This window comes from Ovis canadensis, chromosome 26, assembly GCF_042477335.2.
Source record: "Ovis canadensis isolate MfBH-ARS-UI-01 breed Bighorn chromosome 26, ARS-UI_OviCan_v2, whole genome shotgun sequence".
Classification (NCBI taxonomy): domain Eukaryota; kingdom Metazoa; phylum Chordata; class Mammalia; order Artiodactyla; family Bovidae; genus Ovis; species Ovis canadensis.
Window position 1 is genome coordinate 18,811,522 of NC_091270.1, and position 21,287 is coordinate 18,832,808.

At 41.8% G+C, this 21,287-nt stretch overlaps 1 protein-coding gene and 1 non-coding gene across 2 annotated transcripts in view; one reads left to right on the top strand and one right to left on the bottom strand.

Annotated features, from left to right (window-relative positions):
* The window catches only part of CSMD1 (CUB and Sushi multiple domains 1), a 2,061,903-nt gene that overhangs the window by 286,967 nt on the left and 1,753,649 nt on the right, over positions 1 to 21,287 (bottom strand). The window contains exon 26 of the mRNA XM_069573063.1: positions 12,304 to 12,506. Coding sequence (XP_069429164.1) covers positions 12,304 to 12,506 — 203 coding nt within the window. The remainder of the gene's footprint in view (positions 1 to 12,303; positions 12,507 to 21,287) is intronic.
* On the top strand, positions 1,992 to 2,063 carry TRNAS-GGA (transfer RNA serine (anticodon GGA)). Its single transcript has one exon. It is a non-coding gene; the product is annotated as a tRNA-Ser (tRNA).

Genomic DNA, 21,287 nt, shown 5'->3' on the forward strand with positions numbered 1-21,287 from the left:
AGAAGGGAGTCTGGGTGAACAACGTAAGCCTCAGGGGAGGTGAAATCCACCTGCCTCTTCCATATCTTTTATGAAGACCAGGTAATATCTGCATCTCAGCCCCAAATCCTCCACATCCACAAAGCATCAGAAATGCAGTAGGAAGGGGTTCAATACTGGTTGGTGTTGTGAAATGCAAGCATCTTCTGGCACATCAATAAACAAGAAATGCCACCATCATCAGTGATTTCTGGCCTCAAATGTGAATAAGGCTCCTCAAACTGCGATCCAGTGTAAGCTGTCACCCTCCATGGTGCTTGCCAAGGAGCTGGGGGAATGCAGGAAGAGATGTGAACCAGGAAACTGCATTGGCCCCAGACAGCTGAGGTGCTGTCTCACGAAAGGCATGCATTCAGGCAGCCCCGAGGCTTGCATCCTCTCATGCACAGAACACTAAATTCTTTAACTTGCTACCCAATCTTTGATGTTCAGACTGCCTGCTCCCTTTGTTGCAGACTTGTATATAGCCTGACTCCCCTGCCCACCTCCTTGGAGCCGTTTTCTCAGAGTTACTGAGATGCTATCTCCTGGGCTGGAATACTAAACATTCTCACCCAATAAAATAACACTCTACTTCCAGGTTGTGACTAAACTTTTTTAGTTGTCAGTGTATAAATAAAAGAATATGCAAATGAATGAATGAGTAGATAGTTCATTAATTCCTAGTTATTGCACCAATGTGATCACACACATTATGAAGCTGAGGGTGACCTCTACCCTGGACAGAGTGGTCAGATGCTTAATCGCAACATTTGTCACAGTGACTCATTTTCTATGCTGTACTCACTGACTCAGCTTATTTGTGAATGAGGTTGTGATAATTCAGTCTATAAAATTTAGGAGCACTTCCTTCTCATTAAAGCAAGAAAGCATAACCCTGCCTAAAGCATCGTATGTGATGAAGAGTTACATCTGAGGTCCAGGGGGATCATGCTGGAACTCCGCACAGAAATCGCTGCTGTCTGAGGAATGGTTTACGAGCCTTCAAGTATGAGTGGGAGATTAGCAGAAAAGTGGGTACAGATGATGCTCCAGCTGTGTGTATGGAAAAAGGCTGCTCTCTCTCTCATGGTAAGTATCAAACACACCCTCAAGGAAGAGAACCCTTTGTGCACTGTTGGTGGGAATGTTAACTGGTGCAGGCACCATGGAAAACTGTGGAGGTTCCTGAAAACACTGAAAGTGAAAATAGCACATGATCGAGCAATCCTACAGCTTCATGCATGTCCAGGGAACGAAAACAGGAGCCCAGAGAGACACATGCGCCCGCACGGTCCCTGCAGGACCACTACAACAGACGAGGTGTGGAAACCACCCACATGATCGTCGATGGGTGAGTGGAGAAAGATGTGGGAGACACACATGCACGCACACACACACACACACACACACATTGGGCTATTATTCACCCATGAAAAAGAAGGGAATCCTGTCATTTGCCACAGCATGGATGGACCTTGAGGGCAGTGTGCTAAGTGAGATGTCAGAAGGAGAAAGACAAACACTGTATGACATCACATAGGTGGGATCTGGAAAGGCTGAATTCACAGAGTCAGAGGCTGGAATGGTGAGTCCCAGGGCCTGGTGGTGTGGGGGGGGAGAATGGGGAGATGCTGGTCAGAGGGCACAGATCTCTAGCTACAGATGAGTAAGTGCTGGGGTCCAGTGCACAGCAAGATGGCTGTAGGTGACTACACTGCACTGTGTGTCTGCAGGCTGCTCAGAGAGTAGCCCTTCACTGCTCTCACCACCACAAATAGTGGTAAGAGATGTGAGGTGAGCAAAAGCTATGGTGGTAACCATTCTGTTCAGTCCATAAATGTATCAAATCACCATACTGTACACCTTAAACTTATACAATGCTATGTGTCAATTATTTTTATTATTATTATTTTTTCATTATAAGACAAAAATTTGTTGAAAACTGGTATGTAATAATCGAGGTATGGGCTTCCCTGGTGGCTCAGAGGTTAAAGCATCTGCCTGGAATGCAGGAGACCCAGGTTTGATCCCTGGGTTGGGAAGATCCCCTGGAGAAGGAAATGGCAACTCACTCCAGTACTCTTGCCTGGAGAATCCCATGGAGGGAGGAGCCTGGTAGGCTGTAGTCCATGGGGTTGCAAAGAGTCGGACACGACTGAGCGACTTCACACCAATCGAGGCATAGTTGGTTTACAATATTAGTTTTGGGCATACAACACAGCAATTCAATATTTTTTTAAATTATACTTGAGTTAACACTATTACAAAACAATGCCGATATTTCCCTGGACAGTATGACTCTGTGGCTTATCTATTTTATGCACACTAGTCTGTGCCTCCTAATCCCACACCCCTGTCTTGCCTCTCCCCATTTCCCTCTCGCCACTGGTAACCACTAGCTTGTCCTCTCTATCTGTGAGTCTGTTTCTGTTTTTGCTTTTTTAAAATATTCACTAGTCTGCTTTGTCTTTCAGATTGTAGAATCTAGCTTATATGCAATAAGTCAATTATATTTCAATAAAACTGGATGGGGAGAAAAAGACATGCCCCCAAGAACAGGAGATGTGTCATTCAGGTGTCCTGTTTCTCTCTGTTCCTCTTCGTATCAATCTTGGTGGCATTTGACAAAACTAACCACAGCGAAAAGGGCTTTCTTCATGGCTTAGTTGGTAAAGAACCTGTCTGTAATGTAGGAGACCCAGTTTTGACCCCTGGTTTGCAAAGGTCCCCTGGAGAAGGAAATGGCAAACCATTCCATTATTCTTGCTGTCCCCATGGACAAAAAGCCTGGTGGGTTGCAGCCCATGGGGCCTTAAAGAGTTGGACATGACTTAGCCACTAAACCACCACCAACCACAGCTAAAACCCCAACACTCTATGGAATCCAGAATTTAGAATTTCAGTTAAGTCAGCATCTTAGTCTCAGTAATTCAATACACAACCATTCTTTCTCTGTCATGAGCTAGGCCTGGTATCAAAGGTGGACAAAACTCTTCGGCCTCATTTACAGTCTATGTGTGCATGTGGCCAATGACAAATGTGTGGTCAACTTTCCACTGACCCCGTGAGCAGGGTCCTGAGAAAGCAGAGAGGGTGGCCACCTGGCAGCTCCTGCCGTGTACTGTCTGCAGGTAGAAACGTGGCGCAGGAGTCCAGGGTTTATGACCGACTCGTTCCTACGAAACAATCCTACTCTGCTCGGCAACTGGCAGCCCCAAGGGCCTCCCTTGCTATAAACAACAAATGATTTTTTTAAATGAAAATTTACCTATTAAATTATCTTTCAATAAAGTAAATTAGTGGAGAAGGCAATGGCACCCCACCCCAGTACTCTTGCCTGGAAAATCCCATGGACAGAGGAGCCTGGAAGGCTGCAGTCCATGGCGTTGCTGAGGGTCAGACACGACTGAGCAACTTCACTTCACTTTTTACTCTCATGCACTGGAGAAGGAAATGGCAACCCACTGCAGTGTTCTTGCCTGGAGAATCCCAGGGACAGGGGAGCCTGGTGGGCTGCCGTCTATGGGGTCACACAGAGTCGGACACGACTGAAGCGACTTAGCAGCAGCAGCAGCAAAGTAAATCAGGGCAGGATGTTGCGTAGTTATGGCCGCTATTTGCAGGAAATCCATCTTGGGACTCCAAGAAAGCGAGATCACCCTGGAGCCCATCTTCCCTCGGGTGAGAGGGCCGAGAAGTCTGACTGCTAGAGGCTCAGCCGCTATTTATTTAACCCCCAGAGTAAAGGTCACTCCTGTGAACTGAACTCCATTTTCTTGCATTTTATGCATGATTAAATGGTAATTAAGCTTTAATGAAAAGTGTTAGGCTGATTACAAGTAACATAATTGCACTCGTCAGTTCTTGTCCTCCTGTGTTACATGCTGTGTGGAGCTGGCAGGACAACGGACCTTGAGTGGGCTTTGAATATCTTGTGAGCACTGGTAGTTCTCCTTTCTAGGGGAGGGGATGCTGTTCTACAGCACAGGGCAGGTAAAGTGCACGGAAGGAAGGCATGGTGTGCAGCCGCTCCGTCAGCGGCCCGCTGAGCCTGCACGTGGACATACAGCACCGTGGTTAAGGGCCACCACCAATAACCAGCCGCTCTCCGCCAAAGGTTGCCTTAATGTTGGGAAGAATGATCATTTTCATTAAATAAAATAAGGAAACTTAACAAATGAGAGATTAAACTATGTTCATTTAAATTAAAATGGGTATTAATCTTTATAAAATGAAAATGGACTGCTTGGTTTCTACCTGGTATCAAAATAATTAGGTAAAGATAAATGTATAAAGAATTATAAAACGTAAAAGGTCAACAAAGATGCATACATGTTATTATATCTATCTAATGTGTTTTTTAGCAGTGAAAACAGTCTATCCTGACCACTTCTACTGATAATAGATATTATATAAGGACTATTTATCTTAACTACTAACATTGGGATAGAAGATAACTCAGGGGTGGGAGAATCTTTATCACTAAAATTAGCATTCAAATATTTATTATTAAAGGCTTTTCTATTAACATCTTTGAATGAAGCTGGTGTCAGTAATAAAACACAACCTTTTTAGAAGATCAGTAGATGATATGGTCCTTGATACACAATCAAAATCATCCTAGTATTTTTAAGATTTGAATCACTAGAAAGTTTTCAAGTATATTCAGTTTGAAAACACTTTGTAACCACTGACTATATATCATGTTCTGGACATTCTGCCCTCCAGGAACTTAGTCTCATCATTCAGCCCAGGCGATAGTCTCAGTCATGTCTGATTCTTTGTCCCCATGGACTGTAGCTCACTAGGCTCCTCTATCCAAGGAATTCTCCAGGCGTGAATACTTGAGTTAGTCATTCCCTTCTCCAGGGAATCTTCCCAATCCAGGGATCGAAACTGGGTCTCCTGCATTGCAGGCAGATTCTTTACCATCTGAGCCACCAGGAAAGCCCAACCTTAGTCTTTAAGATTGCAAATAAGATGCTCACACACGATGGGGCACACACTGTATCAGAAACATGAGCACTGAATTTGGGGACTGTGAGTGACAATGTGATTAATTCTGATTAAGAGGGCTTAAAATATATTTTGTCCATTTGTGGATTCATTGAACAAGCAAAGAGGAAAAGCAAGCATAGAGGAAAATATTAGGTAAAAATATATGTATAAAGAATTATAAAGCTTAAAAGTTCAACAAAGATACATACATGTTAGTAGATCTGTCTAATAACAGATATGTCCATTTACACTGATGTAAAATGGACATATACCAAACATGTGCCTACCAAGCAGGGCTGGCCTCCTGCTGGCATGGATGTCACAGGAGGCTGACAGGGTTGGGGGGCAGTGATTGTGGATGAAAACTGAAAATGCACAGAAGGTTTTTGCAGAAGTTTGCATACAAGCTTTGATAGCTGTTATTTCTGGCAAGAGGGAGAACCAGAACTCCCTCTGGCTGAGATGGGAAGACAGTGGAGAGTTCTGGCCAGAAGCAAGTTGCCTCATTAAGACCCACCCTGGGACCTCCCTGGTGGTCCAATGATTAAGAATCCACCTTGTAATGCAGGGGACACAGGTTTGATCCCTGGTCTGGGGACTAAGATCCCACGAGCTATGGAGTAACTAAGCCTGCATGCCATAACTACTGAGCCTGCACACCACAACTAGAGTGTCCATGTGTCACAACAAATGATTCCTCACGATGCAACGAAGACACCATGTCTCACAACTAAGACCCAGTGCAGCCAAATAAATAAAGAAGCCACTATATTTTTTAAAGACCCATCCTGGCTCCTTTGATCAGGAAACACTTATCCAGGAGTGGAGGGAAGTCCATCAGCAAGCTTTGCAGGCACAGTCCAGGCCAGAAGGACTCAGACCAAGGGGACACGCACACAGGTGAACTGGCTGGACCTGGGACTCTGAATATGGGCCTCACTGAAAGTGAGGCTGGAGTAGATGGGGGGCAGAAGATGAAGGGGTTTGTGAAAAAATGACTTCAAAGGCTCTCTCATGAGAAACTCTCAGAATGGAGCTAGCATTCACTGAGATGGGAAAGGCTTAGAGAAAACCAGGTTTGGGAGTGGAGAGAACTGGAATGTGGTCACGTTTCATGTGCCAAGTCTCCTGTTTCTGTCTCCATGTGAAACCAGAGGAAGACCCCAGACTGGCAGTTGAGGACCCCGGGGAGGGCTCAGGAGGCTGGCTGGTGAGGCCCAAGGAGATGCTACTGATGGAGGAGAGAGACACGAGGATGTTCCTCATGGCATCCAGCCTTCACAGTTTGGGGAAGGAAAGATGAGAGCCAGGGAAAAGACTCTAATGGGGTGGCCACTGGAAGAAGGAGGACCAGGACAGGGTGGGGATATGGAAGGCAGCTGAAGAAGCTGTCTGAATAACAGACAAGCAGTCAAAATTAAAAAGCCCCAGTCAGGTATGGGATTCTGTGATTGAGGAGAACAACGCTGATGTTAAATTCTCCTGCTTTAAGTTTATTGAGGAAAGTCTGATAATTCAAATGTCTGAGAAAACTACTCAAATAAGCTTCTCCCTTCAATGATTAAGTTACACCTACAAAGCAGAGTTCACATAGTATTGGCATACTATCAAGTTAAAATGGTTTACCAAGAAAACCAATTTAATGCTATTGAATAAATGTCATTTTTGTTTGACTAAATGTCATTTTTGTTTTGTAACAAAGGTCATACTTGAAGTATCAATTATTTGAGGAAAATATTTAAGTTCCATTATTTTTTAAATTTTATTTTGAAATCATGAAAGTGAAACTGTTAGTTGCTCAATCATGTCCAACTATTTGTCCGTGGAATTCTCCAGGCAAGAAGAATGGAGTGGATTGCCATGCCCTCCTCCAGGGGATCTTCCCAACCCAGGGATCAAACCTGGGTTTCCCACATTGCAGCCAGATTCTTTATCACCTGAGATACCAGGGAAGCCCCTTTGAAATCACAGATTAGTGCCAATGCTTCACAGTCTAACATTAGCTTGTCTTAGGAATGGCAGCATTATCTAACTTACACATAAAGTACCTCTTCTTCTTATGTTTCAGGATTGTTAAGACAAATAAATGGTTTTTTTCCAGCTTTTACCTACAGAAGAGCAGCTAGGCTTCTGGGGCTTGAGGGATAGGCTCTTTTACATTTTTCAAGGGGATTCAAGCTTTTGTTTTAGAAAGGCTCCAGCCTGACTTAGTTTTATAGCTGGATTCCCCAAAGGGGAAAAGATGGCTCAGAAACTGCATGAGTGGAAAGAGACACTTTCGGTCATGGGTGCAGGGAGGTTGACCAGAGATCCCAGCTTGATGCTGAAGGGGGTTCCCGGGACATGGGGATGTCAGTTTCATGGGCTTGACACTGTTCTTTTGGGAACTCTATCACTGAAAATCCAAAATGAAAGATATGACACACTTCCAGGGGATAATTTGAGAGGGTTTCCTTACAAATGTTGGATTTGGAAAAGCCCAAGTAGAAGTATAGTTACTGGGTGTATAGAAACCTGGAAAGATACTGTATGGATACAGCTTCTTGAGAAGAACAGTGAGCACTGACTGAGGGAATCTGAAAGAGAGATATAGCACAGCCTGACACCACTCTCCTCCCTGCACCTCTTGTCTCCTGCCGGAGCTCGTCACTGGGGGAACCGGCTAGAAGGCACCAAGCTGGTCCATGAATGTCCACCACTAGGATCGAGAAGCTTGAGATATGGCAGAGAGTAGACCTAAGCAGACAAAGGGAAAATGGGCTGGGCTGTGTGCTGTGCTAAGTTGCTTTAGTCGCGTCTGACTGTAGCCCGCCAGGTTCTTCTGTCCATGGGATTCTCCAGGCAAGAATACTGGAGTGGGTTGCCATTTCCAGCTCCAGGGGATCTTCCCGACCCAGGGACTGAACCAGTGACTCCTGCGGCTCCTGAATTGTAGGTGGATTCTTTACTACTGGGCCACAGGGGAAGCCCCAGAGGTCAAGATTCAAACCCAAATTTTTGGCGTCACAATTTAAGCCAAGTTTTTCTAAATAATGCCAAGCAATTATTTTATACCTTGCAATTTTTCCTTCCCATAGAGTTTTAAAGACCTTGTAGAAACTCATTCATAAAAATATCTCAGAGTCAACATTATATTTTCACTCTTAAAATGGTATTTCCCAAAGTGTATACCAAATGTTCCTGGAGAAGGGCACAGCAACTCACTCCAGTATTCTTGCCTGGAGAATCCCATGAACAGAGGAGCTTGGCGGGCTACCATCCATAGGGTCACAAAGAGTCAGACATGACTGAAGTGACTGAGCACACGTGCATTCACACATACCAAACGCTATGCTAAACCATAAATGCCAGTATTTAACCATTTTGTTAATCTGCAAAAATGACAATTTCATATTGTTCAAACTAGAACACTTTGGAAAACCAAAGTCAATTAAGCAAGTTTCATTTCTGTAGGAACTTTAATGGATGTGTTCATGTTTATCACTTCCTAAGCATCATATTAATTAAATATATTATTTGTGTAATTACAAATATAGGATATAAATGTCTATGCTCTCAAATAACTATAATAAAAGACACTCCTTTGTCTTTAACCCAAACTAGGAAGATGTCTTTTAAAAGTGAATATAATGAGGAATATAAAAAAATAAATTTCTTTGTTCTGTCACATGAATTTTTAAACAGGAAGATTTTAAAAGGTCAGAAATAAAAGAACATTCTCTTACAAGATAATCCTGCAATCACACTCCTTGGTATTTATGCAAAGGACTTAAAAACTTAAGTTCATACAGAAACCAACATGCAAATGTTTATAGCAGCTATATTCATAATCACCAAAAATTGGAAGCAATCAACAGGTCCTTCATTAGGTGAACGGATAAACAGTGGTACATCCAGACAATGGGATATTACTCAGCACTGAAAAGAAATGAGCCATCAAGCTAAGGGAAGGCCTTCAGTTCAGTTCAGATCAGTCGCTCAGTTGTGTCCGACCCTTTGCGACCCCACGAATTGCAGCACGCCAGGCCTCCCTGTCCATCACTAACTCCCAGAATTTACTCAAACTCATGTCCATCAAGACAGTGATGCCATCCAGCCATCTCATCCTCTGTTGCCCCCTTTTTCTCCTGCCCCCAATCCCTCCCAGCATCAGGGTCTTTTCCAATGAGTCAACTCTTTGCATGAGGTGGCCAAAGTATTGGAGTTTCAGCCTCAGCATCAGTTCTTCCAATGAACACCCAGGACTGATCTCCTTTAGAATGGACTGGTTGGATCTCCTTGCGGTCCAAGGGACTCTTGAGAGTCTTCTCCAACACCACAGTTCAAAAGCATCAATTCTTTGGTGCTCAGCTTTCTTCACAGTCCAACTCTCACATCCATACATGACCACAGGAAAAACCATAGCCTTGACTAGATAGACCTTTGTTGGCAAAGTAATGTCTCTGCTTTTGAATATGCTATCTAGGTTGGTCATAACTTTTCTTCCAAGGAGTAAGCGTCTTTTAATTTCATGGCTGCAATCACCATCTGCAGTGATTTTGGAGCCCCCAAAAATAAAGTCTGACACTGTTTCCACTGTTTCCCCATCTATTTGCCATAAAGTGATGGGACCAGATGCCATGATCTTCATTTTCTGAATGTTGAGCTTTAAGCCAACTTTTTCACTCTCCTCTTTCACTTTCATCAAGAGGTTCTTTAGTTCTTCTTCACTTTCTGCCATAAGGGTGGTAGAGGGACTTTAAATGCACATTATTAACTGAAAGAAGCCAATGTTAAAAAGTTGTATAATATATGATTCCAACTACCTGATATAGAAAAGGCAAAATTATGGAGAAAGAAAAACTATCACTGTTTGCCAGGGTTATTTCGGATGGGAGAGGAATTAGTGGGAAAAGCACAGAGGATTTTTAGGGCTGTGAAACTGCTTTATATGAGACAGTAATGATGGACACAAGTTATTACACACTTGTCCAGACTCATAGAATGTGCAACACAAGAGTGAACCCCATGTAAACCATGGCCTTAGAATGATGAGGTGTTAGTACAGGTTTATCAGCTGTAACACACGTACCATCTGGTGGGGATGTGGATAATAGAGGAGGCTGTGTATAGGCCGAGGCAGAGTCTACATGGGAAATCTCTGTACCTTGCTCTCAAATGTGCTGTGAACCTAAAAGTGCGCTTAAAAAAAGTCTACTATATTAACGGCTGAGTAATACTCCATTGTGTATATGTACCACAGCTTTCTTATCCATTCATCTGCTCATGGACATCTAGGTTGCTTCCATGTCCTGGCTATTATAAACGGTGCTGTGATGAACATTGGGGTACAGGTGTCTCTTTCTCAGCCGTTAAAAAGAATACATTTGAATCAGTTCTGATGAGATGGATGAAACTGGAGCCGATTATACAGAGTGAAGTAAGCCAGAAAGAAAAACACCAATACAGTATACTAATGCATATATACGGAATTTAGAAAGATGGCAATGATGACCCTGTATGCAAGACAGCAAAAAAGACACAGATGTGTATAGCGGACTTTTGGACTCAGAGGGAGAGGGAGAGGGTGGTATGATTTGGGAGAATGGCATTGAAACATGTATACTATCATGTAAGAATTGAATCACCAGTCTATGTCCGATGCAGGATACAGCATGCTTGGGGCTGGTGCACCGGGATGACCCAGAGGGATGTTGTGGGGAGGGAGGTGGGAGGGGGGTTCATGTTTGGGATCGCATGTACACCCATGGTGGATTCATGTCAATGTATGGCAAAACCAATACAGTATTGTAAAGTAAAATAAAGTAAAAATAAGAATTAAAAGAAAAAAAAATAAAAAGTCTATTATAAAAGGAAAAAGGCAAAAATGCAGCCAGGATAGTACACAATGGGCAGGAGAGGAAACTATAACCTCATAACTGTGCTGAAGTTTTTGTTGTCAAATAAGGACAGTACGCCACACCTGCCGCGTACTCTCACCACTGCTTCTGAAGACAGCAGACATCTTTATCTCACAGAAAAAGAGCAAAAATGATATAATCTTGGAACAAAAACATTTTTTTTTCCCCAAGCCAGGATAACCGGAGCAAACTTACCTTGATATTTTGGCCATAAACCAGTGAAATTTTTACCATGTAGAGATTCTATTCCATGAACATGTGTTCATAAATTACTGCCTCGAAGCACAGTGAACCCGAGGTAAGAAATTGTGCAGACTTTAACCTCAATTTCATTACCAACCCCTTAAAACGTCAAATTGACCTCAGTCCATTTTCTAATGTAAGTCTTAAATGTGGCTCGCAAGTGACCTGCCAAGAAATGAATCGTGCCAGAATGTGTTTATGTGAAAATTCCGGTCGGTTTATGATGACAGCTGACCTGGGAGCTACCACGTTATACGACACTTCTACATGGTGTGGTTTGAAGGGTATTCACAGACTCATCTGCCACAAAATATCCCCACCCCTTCCGTCTGGAAACGGTTCCTTAAAAATGTGCTGGACAGTGAAGGCGGGGACCGTCTTCAGGAGGTAAGCACTTACAACTGCAAGCATGAAGCCACTAAATCCTCAGAGATGACTGTCCTACAGAAGCTGCTTGACACCTCAGCCCTAAGCAGGGAGAATGGCAGGGGAGCTGAGAGCAGCCAGCTGAAGCAGACTGCCACCATTCATACTTTGTGGCAGCACCCAGGGGATTGAAGGAGCCTGGGCTAGATGTCAGGTGTGGGAAGGGGGCACCCAAGATAAACCTGACCTTCTGGTACAGACTCACAACCTGTCTGGGGCCCAAGTTCATATACGTACTGATTAATTCAAATCCTTAAAGTATTTTCTTTCCACATAACTAAAGAGAGCATGGACTTCCCTTGTAGCTCAGTCAGTAAAGAAACTGCTTGCAATATAGGAGACCTGGGTTTGATTTCTGGGTTGGGAAGATCCCCTGGAGGGGGGCATGACAACCCACTCAAATATTCTTGCCTGGAGAATCCCATGGACAGAGGAGCCTGATGGGCTACAGTCTATGGGTTCCCAAGAGTTGGACACAACACAGCCACTAAACCACCACCACCAAAGACAGCATCTGTCTATCACCATCTGAGAGTGGAGAGAATTTCCTAAGACAAGCCATTCTCTTGATAGGGGTTTTCAAATTTTCATATTTTGCTCAACAAAAGGTCCATCCTGTCGGGAGCAGGGGGAGCTTTTAGACACGAATGGGCCCTGTCTCCCTGGCAACCCCGAGAGGAGAGGACGGCGGAGGGAGGAGGGGCCGTTCACCTACTTGAGAACTGCACGGAGAAGCCGGACTTGCTGATGAAGAAGTCGCTGTCGAACTGCAGGGTGAGGGAGTTGAAGGTGCTGTGGATGTCCTCGGGCAGCGCCGAGCCGCTCCACTCCTTCAGCAGGATGGCGCTGTCCGCCGGGCCGTCCCACACCCGCAGGATGTCGTGGGCCAGCTCCGTGTCAAACACGATGAAGTGCAGGCTGCAAGGAGAACACGGCTGAAAGGCGGCCGGCCGCGAGCGTGCCCGGCGCAGGACTCAGGGGCGCCCCAGCCCATTCCCCCTCCCCAGCCCCGCCCTGCGCGCCGGTCCCTGTCTGCCGGTCCTGGGTGAGCCTGGAGCCTCAGCCGGGCTCATGCGGCCCACCAGCAAACAGCTGAGCCCGAGGCTTCTGTCTGAGATGGACACAGTGAGGACTTGCAGCTGTTGGCTGCGCTGGGTGCTCAGGGATGAAACTAGGTCTTCGGAGACCGTCAGCTCTTTTCACGACTCAAAGGTCTTTCGGGCACGCTGACCAAAGATGGGTTTGACACAACTTTGTTCTAAGCTAATGGCAGATTGTGATGCCTGTGGTACCAGTGTCGTTCCCGAAACGCCCCACGAGGTGGCAGCATGCACGCTAGGAGAGCCGCTGGCAGAGACGATGGTCACACCAGGAGGTCACTGTCTACCTGTACCTGAGCGAGCTCAGTTTCCAGTGTGTCTGCTTTTATACAGTCTATTTTCAGGAAAAATACATGATTTGAGATACCAACACAAAAGTGGAATTGTGTAGTATAAACTCCTTTTTTCCTAATATTTTATCATACTTCTATCAGATTTACAGATATTTTTTCAGAGTAACTTAAAAAATCTCTATGTCAGAGGAAGCCGCAGAGCTGTAGTTCTACCTATGGAAATTCAAATGGATAAAAGAGTTTAATATCAACAAAAATACATATTTCCTGAATGCTTTTATCCTCTTCCACTTACTGTTAATTGCATGAAATTGTAAGAAAGATAAAAATCACAATAACTATTATACAAAAAATTGTGCACAAATACTACTTACTTTGTGCATATTATACACTCAGGGAAAATATCTAACCCTGAATAAAGTATAAAGCATGTAGTATACTTTTAAATGTTCAATTTAAAATATCTTTAATATAGAGGAAAGCACAGAATATAGTAGACACTTGGATGCCCACCATCATTTTAACATTTTGCCCTATTTGCTTCAGATTTTTTTTTTAATCTATGCCAATAACACAGTCCTACTCACCCTCCTCTCCACTTACTCATTGTTTTCCCTCTCATTCCCATCTCCTGAAATCACAATGGTTTCTTCTCATTTATATTTTCCTATGCATATATGTGTATACATATCTCCAAAAATATATAGTACTATTTTGTCTGTTTGACAATAATTACATAATAGATGTAATTTTGGCATGTATGTGCTTGTCTCATAGTCAAGTTGCTTTGTTTTTTTTAGCTTTTTTGTGTAGCTTTGTTTGTTTCTGTATGTGATCACTCTGCATAGCTCGTGGGATCTTAGTTCCCTGACCAGGGATCAAACCTGGGCTCTCAGCAATGAAAGTGCAGAGTCTTTACCACTGGACTGCCAGGGAATTCCCTCAAGTTGCTTTTTCACATTGAGTATTAGGTGAAATTCCTCTAAACTAGAGATGTAGACTTTGGTAACTCACTTCAGAAGCAGAATAAATGCTTCACTTATCTGCTGAAAGATAGTCAGTCTCTATATTTTATGATGATAAATGGTGCTCATCCTTGGATCTCTCTAGGCTCAGAAAGAGAAATGGCAAAGTTGTTCTCCCTGTGACTGTAGCTACGTACAGTCTCACAATAAATTACAAAGGGCTCTGTGTTGCCACATCTTTACCAATACCTGATGACATCAGCCTATAATAGTTGTATGAAGATAAAATCTGATGGTTGTGGGAAGGTCTCTTGTTTAAATGACATCTCCCTGAATATTTGTGAGGTTGAACATACTATTGTGAGTCTAAGCCAAACCCCCTTCAGTATATAATGCAGTTCAACAATTCAAGGAACACTTCTTGAGCACCGACTATTATCAGGCATATATCAGGATATATCAGTGAACTAAAGGAAAAACCCTGCCTTCATGGAGCTTGCACAGTTGGTAATGGCAAGAGATGAGCAAAGAAACCCATAAGCTGTAAAAAATAAGAAAGTTACATGTTTGTATGTGGTAAATGTCACTGAGAAAAGAAAAAACAAAAGCAGAGCAGGATAAGCAGCATCACCCTTGACAGGACTGAAGGGTGGGGAGGAGATTTAGGAATTAAATGACATGGCTGGATGACCCATGTATTTAAGAATTAAATGAGATGGCTGATAACCCATGTTGGTGAGGAGAGCCTTGAGTAGAGACTTGAAGGAGATGAGAGGTTTGTTATATTTGAGGAGAATCTTCCTGAACGAGGGATGAAACCCAGCCTCCTGCATGGCAGGCAGATTCTTTACTATCTGAGCCGCCAGGGAAGCCCCACATTTGATGAGAGGGCAGAGTGAACCCAGCAAAAGCCCCACACAGAGGGCACGCCCTCAGCATTTGAGACCATGCGGGCAGGCAGTGTAACGAGCAGAGAGAGGGCCTATGGAAGAGGCGCTAAGGCCAGAGAAACATGTGGGGGGTGGACGGGGGTGCGAAAGGTCGAGGCCCAGGGCTTGGAAGCTTATTCTGCAGGTTCTGGCTCTCACCCTGGGTGATCCACCAGGGCGGTGTTTGTGGTGAAGCAGTCACCCGACCTGTGATTTAGGAAAAAAAAATCTACTCTGTACTTGTGTTGACAACCAGCTCTCCAGGGAAAGGCAGAACCGGGAGTCAGAGGTGTGCTGCTTAGAGGAGTGGGCCGGGAGCACTGAGCGGCTGGCAGATTCTGGGCGCGGTGTGATGGTGGGAACCATGGCTGCAGAAGGCCTGTGGGGTGCAGAGAGGGTGCGAGGCCACTCGAGGGCTTGTGCGTAAGGAGCCAGAGCCGTGGGGAAGTCACGGCTGAGTGGGGGACAGGGCAGGGGCAGGGGTCGTGGTGTGGGAAGACCAGACGTTCTGGTTTGGGCCTGTGAATTCAGGATGCCCGCTGGACAGTGAGCAGCCGGCTGCTCATGCCAATCTGGAGCTTTGCAGAGAAGTCTGGAAGGAAAGAGCAAACCTGTGCGTTCAGCAAATAAATGGCTTTAACGATGGGACTAGACGAGACCATCATAGGTCTCAGGCAGGGGGAAGAAGAGGCTCGAGACTGACTGACCCCATCACATCGGGTTGCCCACTGCTGTGATGTCGCTTACTACTGTTTGTATACGGTACTGTATTCTTGTGGAAAGATTTTATTACATAGTCTATCATTTTAAGAAAAGTTCCCTGCTGCTCACTATGCTAGGAAGGTTTTTATCTACTTATGCTGTTGATCATGAAAATGCATTCAATTCTATTAAACTACTTTTTCTAAACCTGTTTAGATGATCAGACAGGTCATTTTTCTTACTATATAAATAGGAGTAATTTTATAGTTCAGCTCTTAATTTTTATTTCTAGCTCTTGTTCTTTGATATGAAGGTTATTTCAGTCTTATTAAATGGATCAGCTCATTTCTCTAGTTTTTTCTTTTGCCTGGAAGATTTTTCCAATATATTGGCATAATATAATCCATTATTTTCTTCAATGTTGTAAAAATAATTTCTATTGTAGGAGTGTATTTCTATTCCATTTCTAATATTGGTTATTTGGGTTTCCTGAATTTTATCTGAATATGTCTATTATTTTTCTACTCAATGATATTTTTTCAAGAATCAGTTTGTCGGTTTTTCTACAGTTTTGTTGAAAACAAATCAGTTTGTTGGTAATTCTCTACATTGTTTCTTCCATTAATTTATTTTACTATGTTTGCTGTTTTTCCACTGTACTTTTTTGAATTTATTTTGATACTATGTTTTAAATTCCCTTATCTAGAAGCTTAACTTACTGATCTTCAAGTGATCTTCTTTTTTCTAATACTTGCATTTAGGGCTGTAAATTTTACATTAATCTGTTAATCATGTGTCTTTTATTTTCAAAATGGAGAATGCATTTTGTTACTTTCTTGCTATACTTCTCTATTTTTATTACATTTTGATCAGGATGTTGAGTACAGAAGAAAGTGATTCTCTATTTTATTGATATTTATTGATTAGCTTTCTTCTAGTTTGTGATCATATCTGTACATGTTTTATATTTACTTGAACAGAATGTGCAAATTTTACTTGAAGGCTGTATAACTCCTTTAAATAAGTTCAGTAATTGCATGGTTCAAATCCTCTGTAACCTTAGTAATGTGTTACCTGTTTGATTTATGAGTCATAAAGAATTGTAAGAGGTGTGCTGTGCAATTTCCAGTGTCTCCAAATAATTTATTTATTTTGTTTGTATTAAACTATGTTCCTAGCTGGATACTAGTTTCTCCTAAAGAGTCATATATGCCTGGTGAATATACATCAAATAGTATTTTGTGTGTTCACAGTAATTACATAGGCATTCCCTGGTTGCTTAGTGGTTAGGTCACCAGGCTTTCACTGCCATAGCCAGGGTTCAGCCTTTGGTCAGGAAAATAAGATCCCACAAGGTGCAAGGAATAGTCAAAATAACTTGCAAGACAGGAACTCTTATAAGGGAATGATAGGCAGTTTGAATATAGATTCCAGGTTGACAGTTTTTTATATATAATTATCTGGTTCATGAAAAAGGTTGCACTGTAGTTAACGGAGAAGCGCTGGTTTATCAACAAATGGTCAACTGAACTGCACTGTGGACAGAAAAAAAATTCCTAGAATCTTCTTCATAATACACAAAAATTAATTCCAGATGGAATGAAGACATGTAAATGCGGAAGATAAAATAAGTCTTTTGCAAAAATCCTAAGACAATGTTTTTATAATTTTGGAGAGGCAAGATGTCTTAAACTGGACACAAAAATGTTAAGATAAAAATAGATATAACTCAATTTGAATACAAATAAACACACTAGCCATGAAAGAAAAATGAGCCAAAATGAATTTGATTCACTGAAATGGAAAACTTGTCTTTAACAAAAGACATCATTTTGAAACCAGAAAGGCAGACCAGAGTATAAGAGTATAGCTGCTGAATATAGAGTCAACAAAAGATTGTATTCAGATGTATAAAAACTATATACAAATCAATAAGTAAAAGACAGGTATTCCCATATGAAAAGAGATGGACAAAAGACTTCAACTGAAAATTCATAAAAGAGGTTACTCAAGAGACCAATAAATATAAAAAAGTGATGGCTGTGATCAGTCATCAGGGAAAAGCAAATTAAAACAACTGTACACCCACCAGAATGACTAAAACGAAAGATCCTCAGGGTCAGGCAGTGAGAGCAGAAGGGCCTGGGAGGGACCCACACTGTGACGGGAGTGGGGAGGTGTGACCACATCAGGAAATCATCTGACAGCACCTGCAAGAGCTGAGTGCAGAGCACGCCCGAGAGAAAGCACACACACAGTCACAACACAATGCATGAGAGCACACGCCACACAACACCACTCGTAGTAACAGGCCAGACTAAAAGCAGTCCACGTGCCCATCAACACACAGAATGAATGAACAAATCATGGATCTACTAATGCAATGGAATAATTTTCCTGTACCAATGGGAGGGAAGGTGGAGGAAATCAAGACACACTGTAGAACTCGGTTTTCATAAAGTTCAAAGTAAGGCAAAAATGCCTCTGAAGTCAAGATAGCGATTATCCTTAAGAATGAATGGAGCCTGAATGGAGAGCAAAGAGCACACCCTGGGCTCTGATCTGATTGCTGGCTCCACAGGGAGTTTTTATAAATAAGCCGCACAGTTGTGATTGGGATAGTCCTATGCGCCTACGATCCATGCTAATGAGAAGACATAGACAAACACATGAAGATCCACCCTGGGGCTGTAAGTTTTGCCATTTGGGAAATACCATGCAAATTCACAAATGATATTATGGTTCTTGTTTAGTCACTCAGGCATGTCTGAATCTTTGTGACCCCATGGACTGTAGCCCACTAGGCTTCTCTGTCCATGGAATTCTCCAGGTAAGAATATGGAAGTGGGTTGCCATTTCCTTCTCCAGGGAATGTTCCTGACCCAGGGATTGAACCCCTGTCTCCTGTATTGGCAGGCAGATTCTTTATTACTGAGCCTCCAGGGAAGTCCAACAATGATATAACAACATTTTAACAGAGATAAAGAAATGATCATTTTTCATTAAAAAAAATGAAAGTCAATATGCAGACATTATACTACTAGGTAGGGAAAGTTTAAAAACTGATTTTAAAAAGTACCATCCTAAAGAAACTACTATTTATTTCAGACACAGTCATTCAAGAAAAAAAATACACTTTGCTGAACATTTAATTTTCAAGCACATGGATTTTTAAAAAACTATATTTGATATTAATTTCTCATTTAAATACTTTATTCACTGCAATCACCCTCGTTGTTTTATTCAGCCCAACTTTATTGAGGCTTTCATGGCTAAGTCAAAGATCTCTCCTAGTAAATGTCATATTGCACTTGAAAATATGTGGGTGATTTTCACATATCTTTTGATATTGATTTCTAACAATTCCACAGAGATAAAGAGAACAGACTCTGTGTGATTTCAATCAATGCCTTTAGACCAGGACATTTTTGCATCTTGTTTTATGTCCCTGTATATGTTACAGTGTCTCCTGGTTTATAGTGTATGGGAACTTGAATAGAATTTGTATCCTGTTATGTGAAAATTGTGTAAATCTTAGTTATGTTGAATTTGTTCATTGTGCTTTTCTGGTCTACTGTATCTTTCTACTTTTCTGTCTATTCATTCCATTAATTTTTGAGACTTTGGTAATGAAATTCCAATTAAAGATCTTTATTTATCTACTTAAAAATAATTGTAATATATAGTGGAACTGTATGCAACTTTCCAAGTCTCCTGTAAATGTCTTATCATATTTTCACAATATAAAAAATAAAAAAGAAACAGAAAATACACTTTGCAATGTACAGTGTCACAAGCTTTAATATATGTGGACAGAGCATCGGATGAACAAGGTGTCAGGTATGTTTATTCTGTTCAAGATGTCTGGGAAGGGTCTTGTCAGGCAGAGAGAAATAGCAATGATAATTCAATAAGAGGATGAGACAGAAAGTGACTAAACAAATACATTCATGAACGTGCTAATAGTGTGAAAATGCAAAAGTTACAAATAACAAGTAAAATGATGTAAAGATTTTTTTTCTACCAGATTGGCTGAGATAATGACACTTCATTCTGTCTCAGTGAGAATGTGGAGACTCCACCTTTTCATATGCTATTGGAGGCCATATCTTCTCTTTTTAAAAGCGATTTGGTAATGGCCATAAAATTTAAATGTGCATAAACAGCAAGTCTAGCTTTAGAAATTCATCATAGCAAGTACCCTCGAGGTGATATATTGGGAAGATGTTAGTGTGGCTGATATCAGTGAAAAGCTGAAAACAATCTGAATATCCCAATAGGGTACAGTTTAAATAAATTATGGTGCATTCAGGCAATGGAATCTTCTTCCACAACTAAATAGAATGAGGTGGAATTACAAGTAAGGATATAAAACTTTGACCATGTTTATTGACTGAAGAAAATCTTGAGAATAATATTAAGGTCTGATACTATTTTTCAAAAATAATTAAACAAGTAGACATTAATTGTTTAAACAATTAAACATATATACATATATATATATGTTTCCTTTAAGAAATTACACAATTATACATCAAATTTTAAACTGATGTTATCTTTTGCATCTAGGATTATAGCAAACTACTTTCCAGGCTTTTTATCTTCCTGCCACAGTTTTCTAGTATTTCAAAAATTAAGAAAATAAATAACTTTGACTGCCATGAAGCTGAACTTGAGTTTATTCTGCACCTAATGAGCAAAATATGTGTATTTTTAAAGTGGGCAAGTGATATGATCAGCTTTGTTTGACAGAACTATTTGTATTAAGACACATAAAAATGATTCAATCATTTGACCCAGAATCTTCCTAAGAATTTATTCCAAGGTATTAATTATCAATAGAAGCAAAGCTTTACTTGTGATACAATTTGCCATATAATTACATGTAATATTGAAAACTAGAAATGATGAAAATTAGAAATCTTGTAAACAACCAGCAAGAGAAATAATATTTAATTGTGGTTACCCACACTGTAGCTTATGTAAAGGTTCATGTAAGGCAGGCTGGATGGGAGGGGAGTTTTGGGGAAGATGGATACATGTATATGCATGGTCACAAGAGTCAGAAACGACTGAGCGACTAAACTGAACTGAACTGATATGCATGGCTGAGTCCCTTTGCTGTTTACCTGGAACTGTCACATTTTGTTAATTGGCTATACTCTAATACAGAATAAATAAAATTTTTAAAAGTCCATATAAGACATATGTCAACATGGTAACAATGATGTCCAATATGGGGGAAATGCATGCCTTTTTAAAAAAAATGCTTTTGAAGATGTCTATACGTTCATTTTCCAACCATATAAAGTTAATATTATAACTAAAAAATAAAACAGGTTCCTTAAGCGTGGGAGCAGTGGTTGGGAGAAAGCTGGGCAGGATGTTCAGATAACAGGCCCAGTGAATCATGGGGGTCTGGACAAGGGGGCTCCAGATGTGGAATTACCAAGATGTGCGGCCACACGGGTGTGGGAGGGAGGGAGGATCCCTGATGCTAAGAGGCTGGCCTGGATGTTTTGTTGTGTAGTGACAGCCCTACTTCAGAAGGAAGGGGTGGTGGGACAGACACTGAGTCCAGAGAAGAAAGCAAATTATTTTTAGATGAGATGATAAAAATGAAATTCTGGTTGACCTTTTAACTCGGTTCCCAAGGATGGAAAGGATTTAGAGGTGGGGCAACGGTCAGAAACTGCAAGGAGGACAGGTG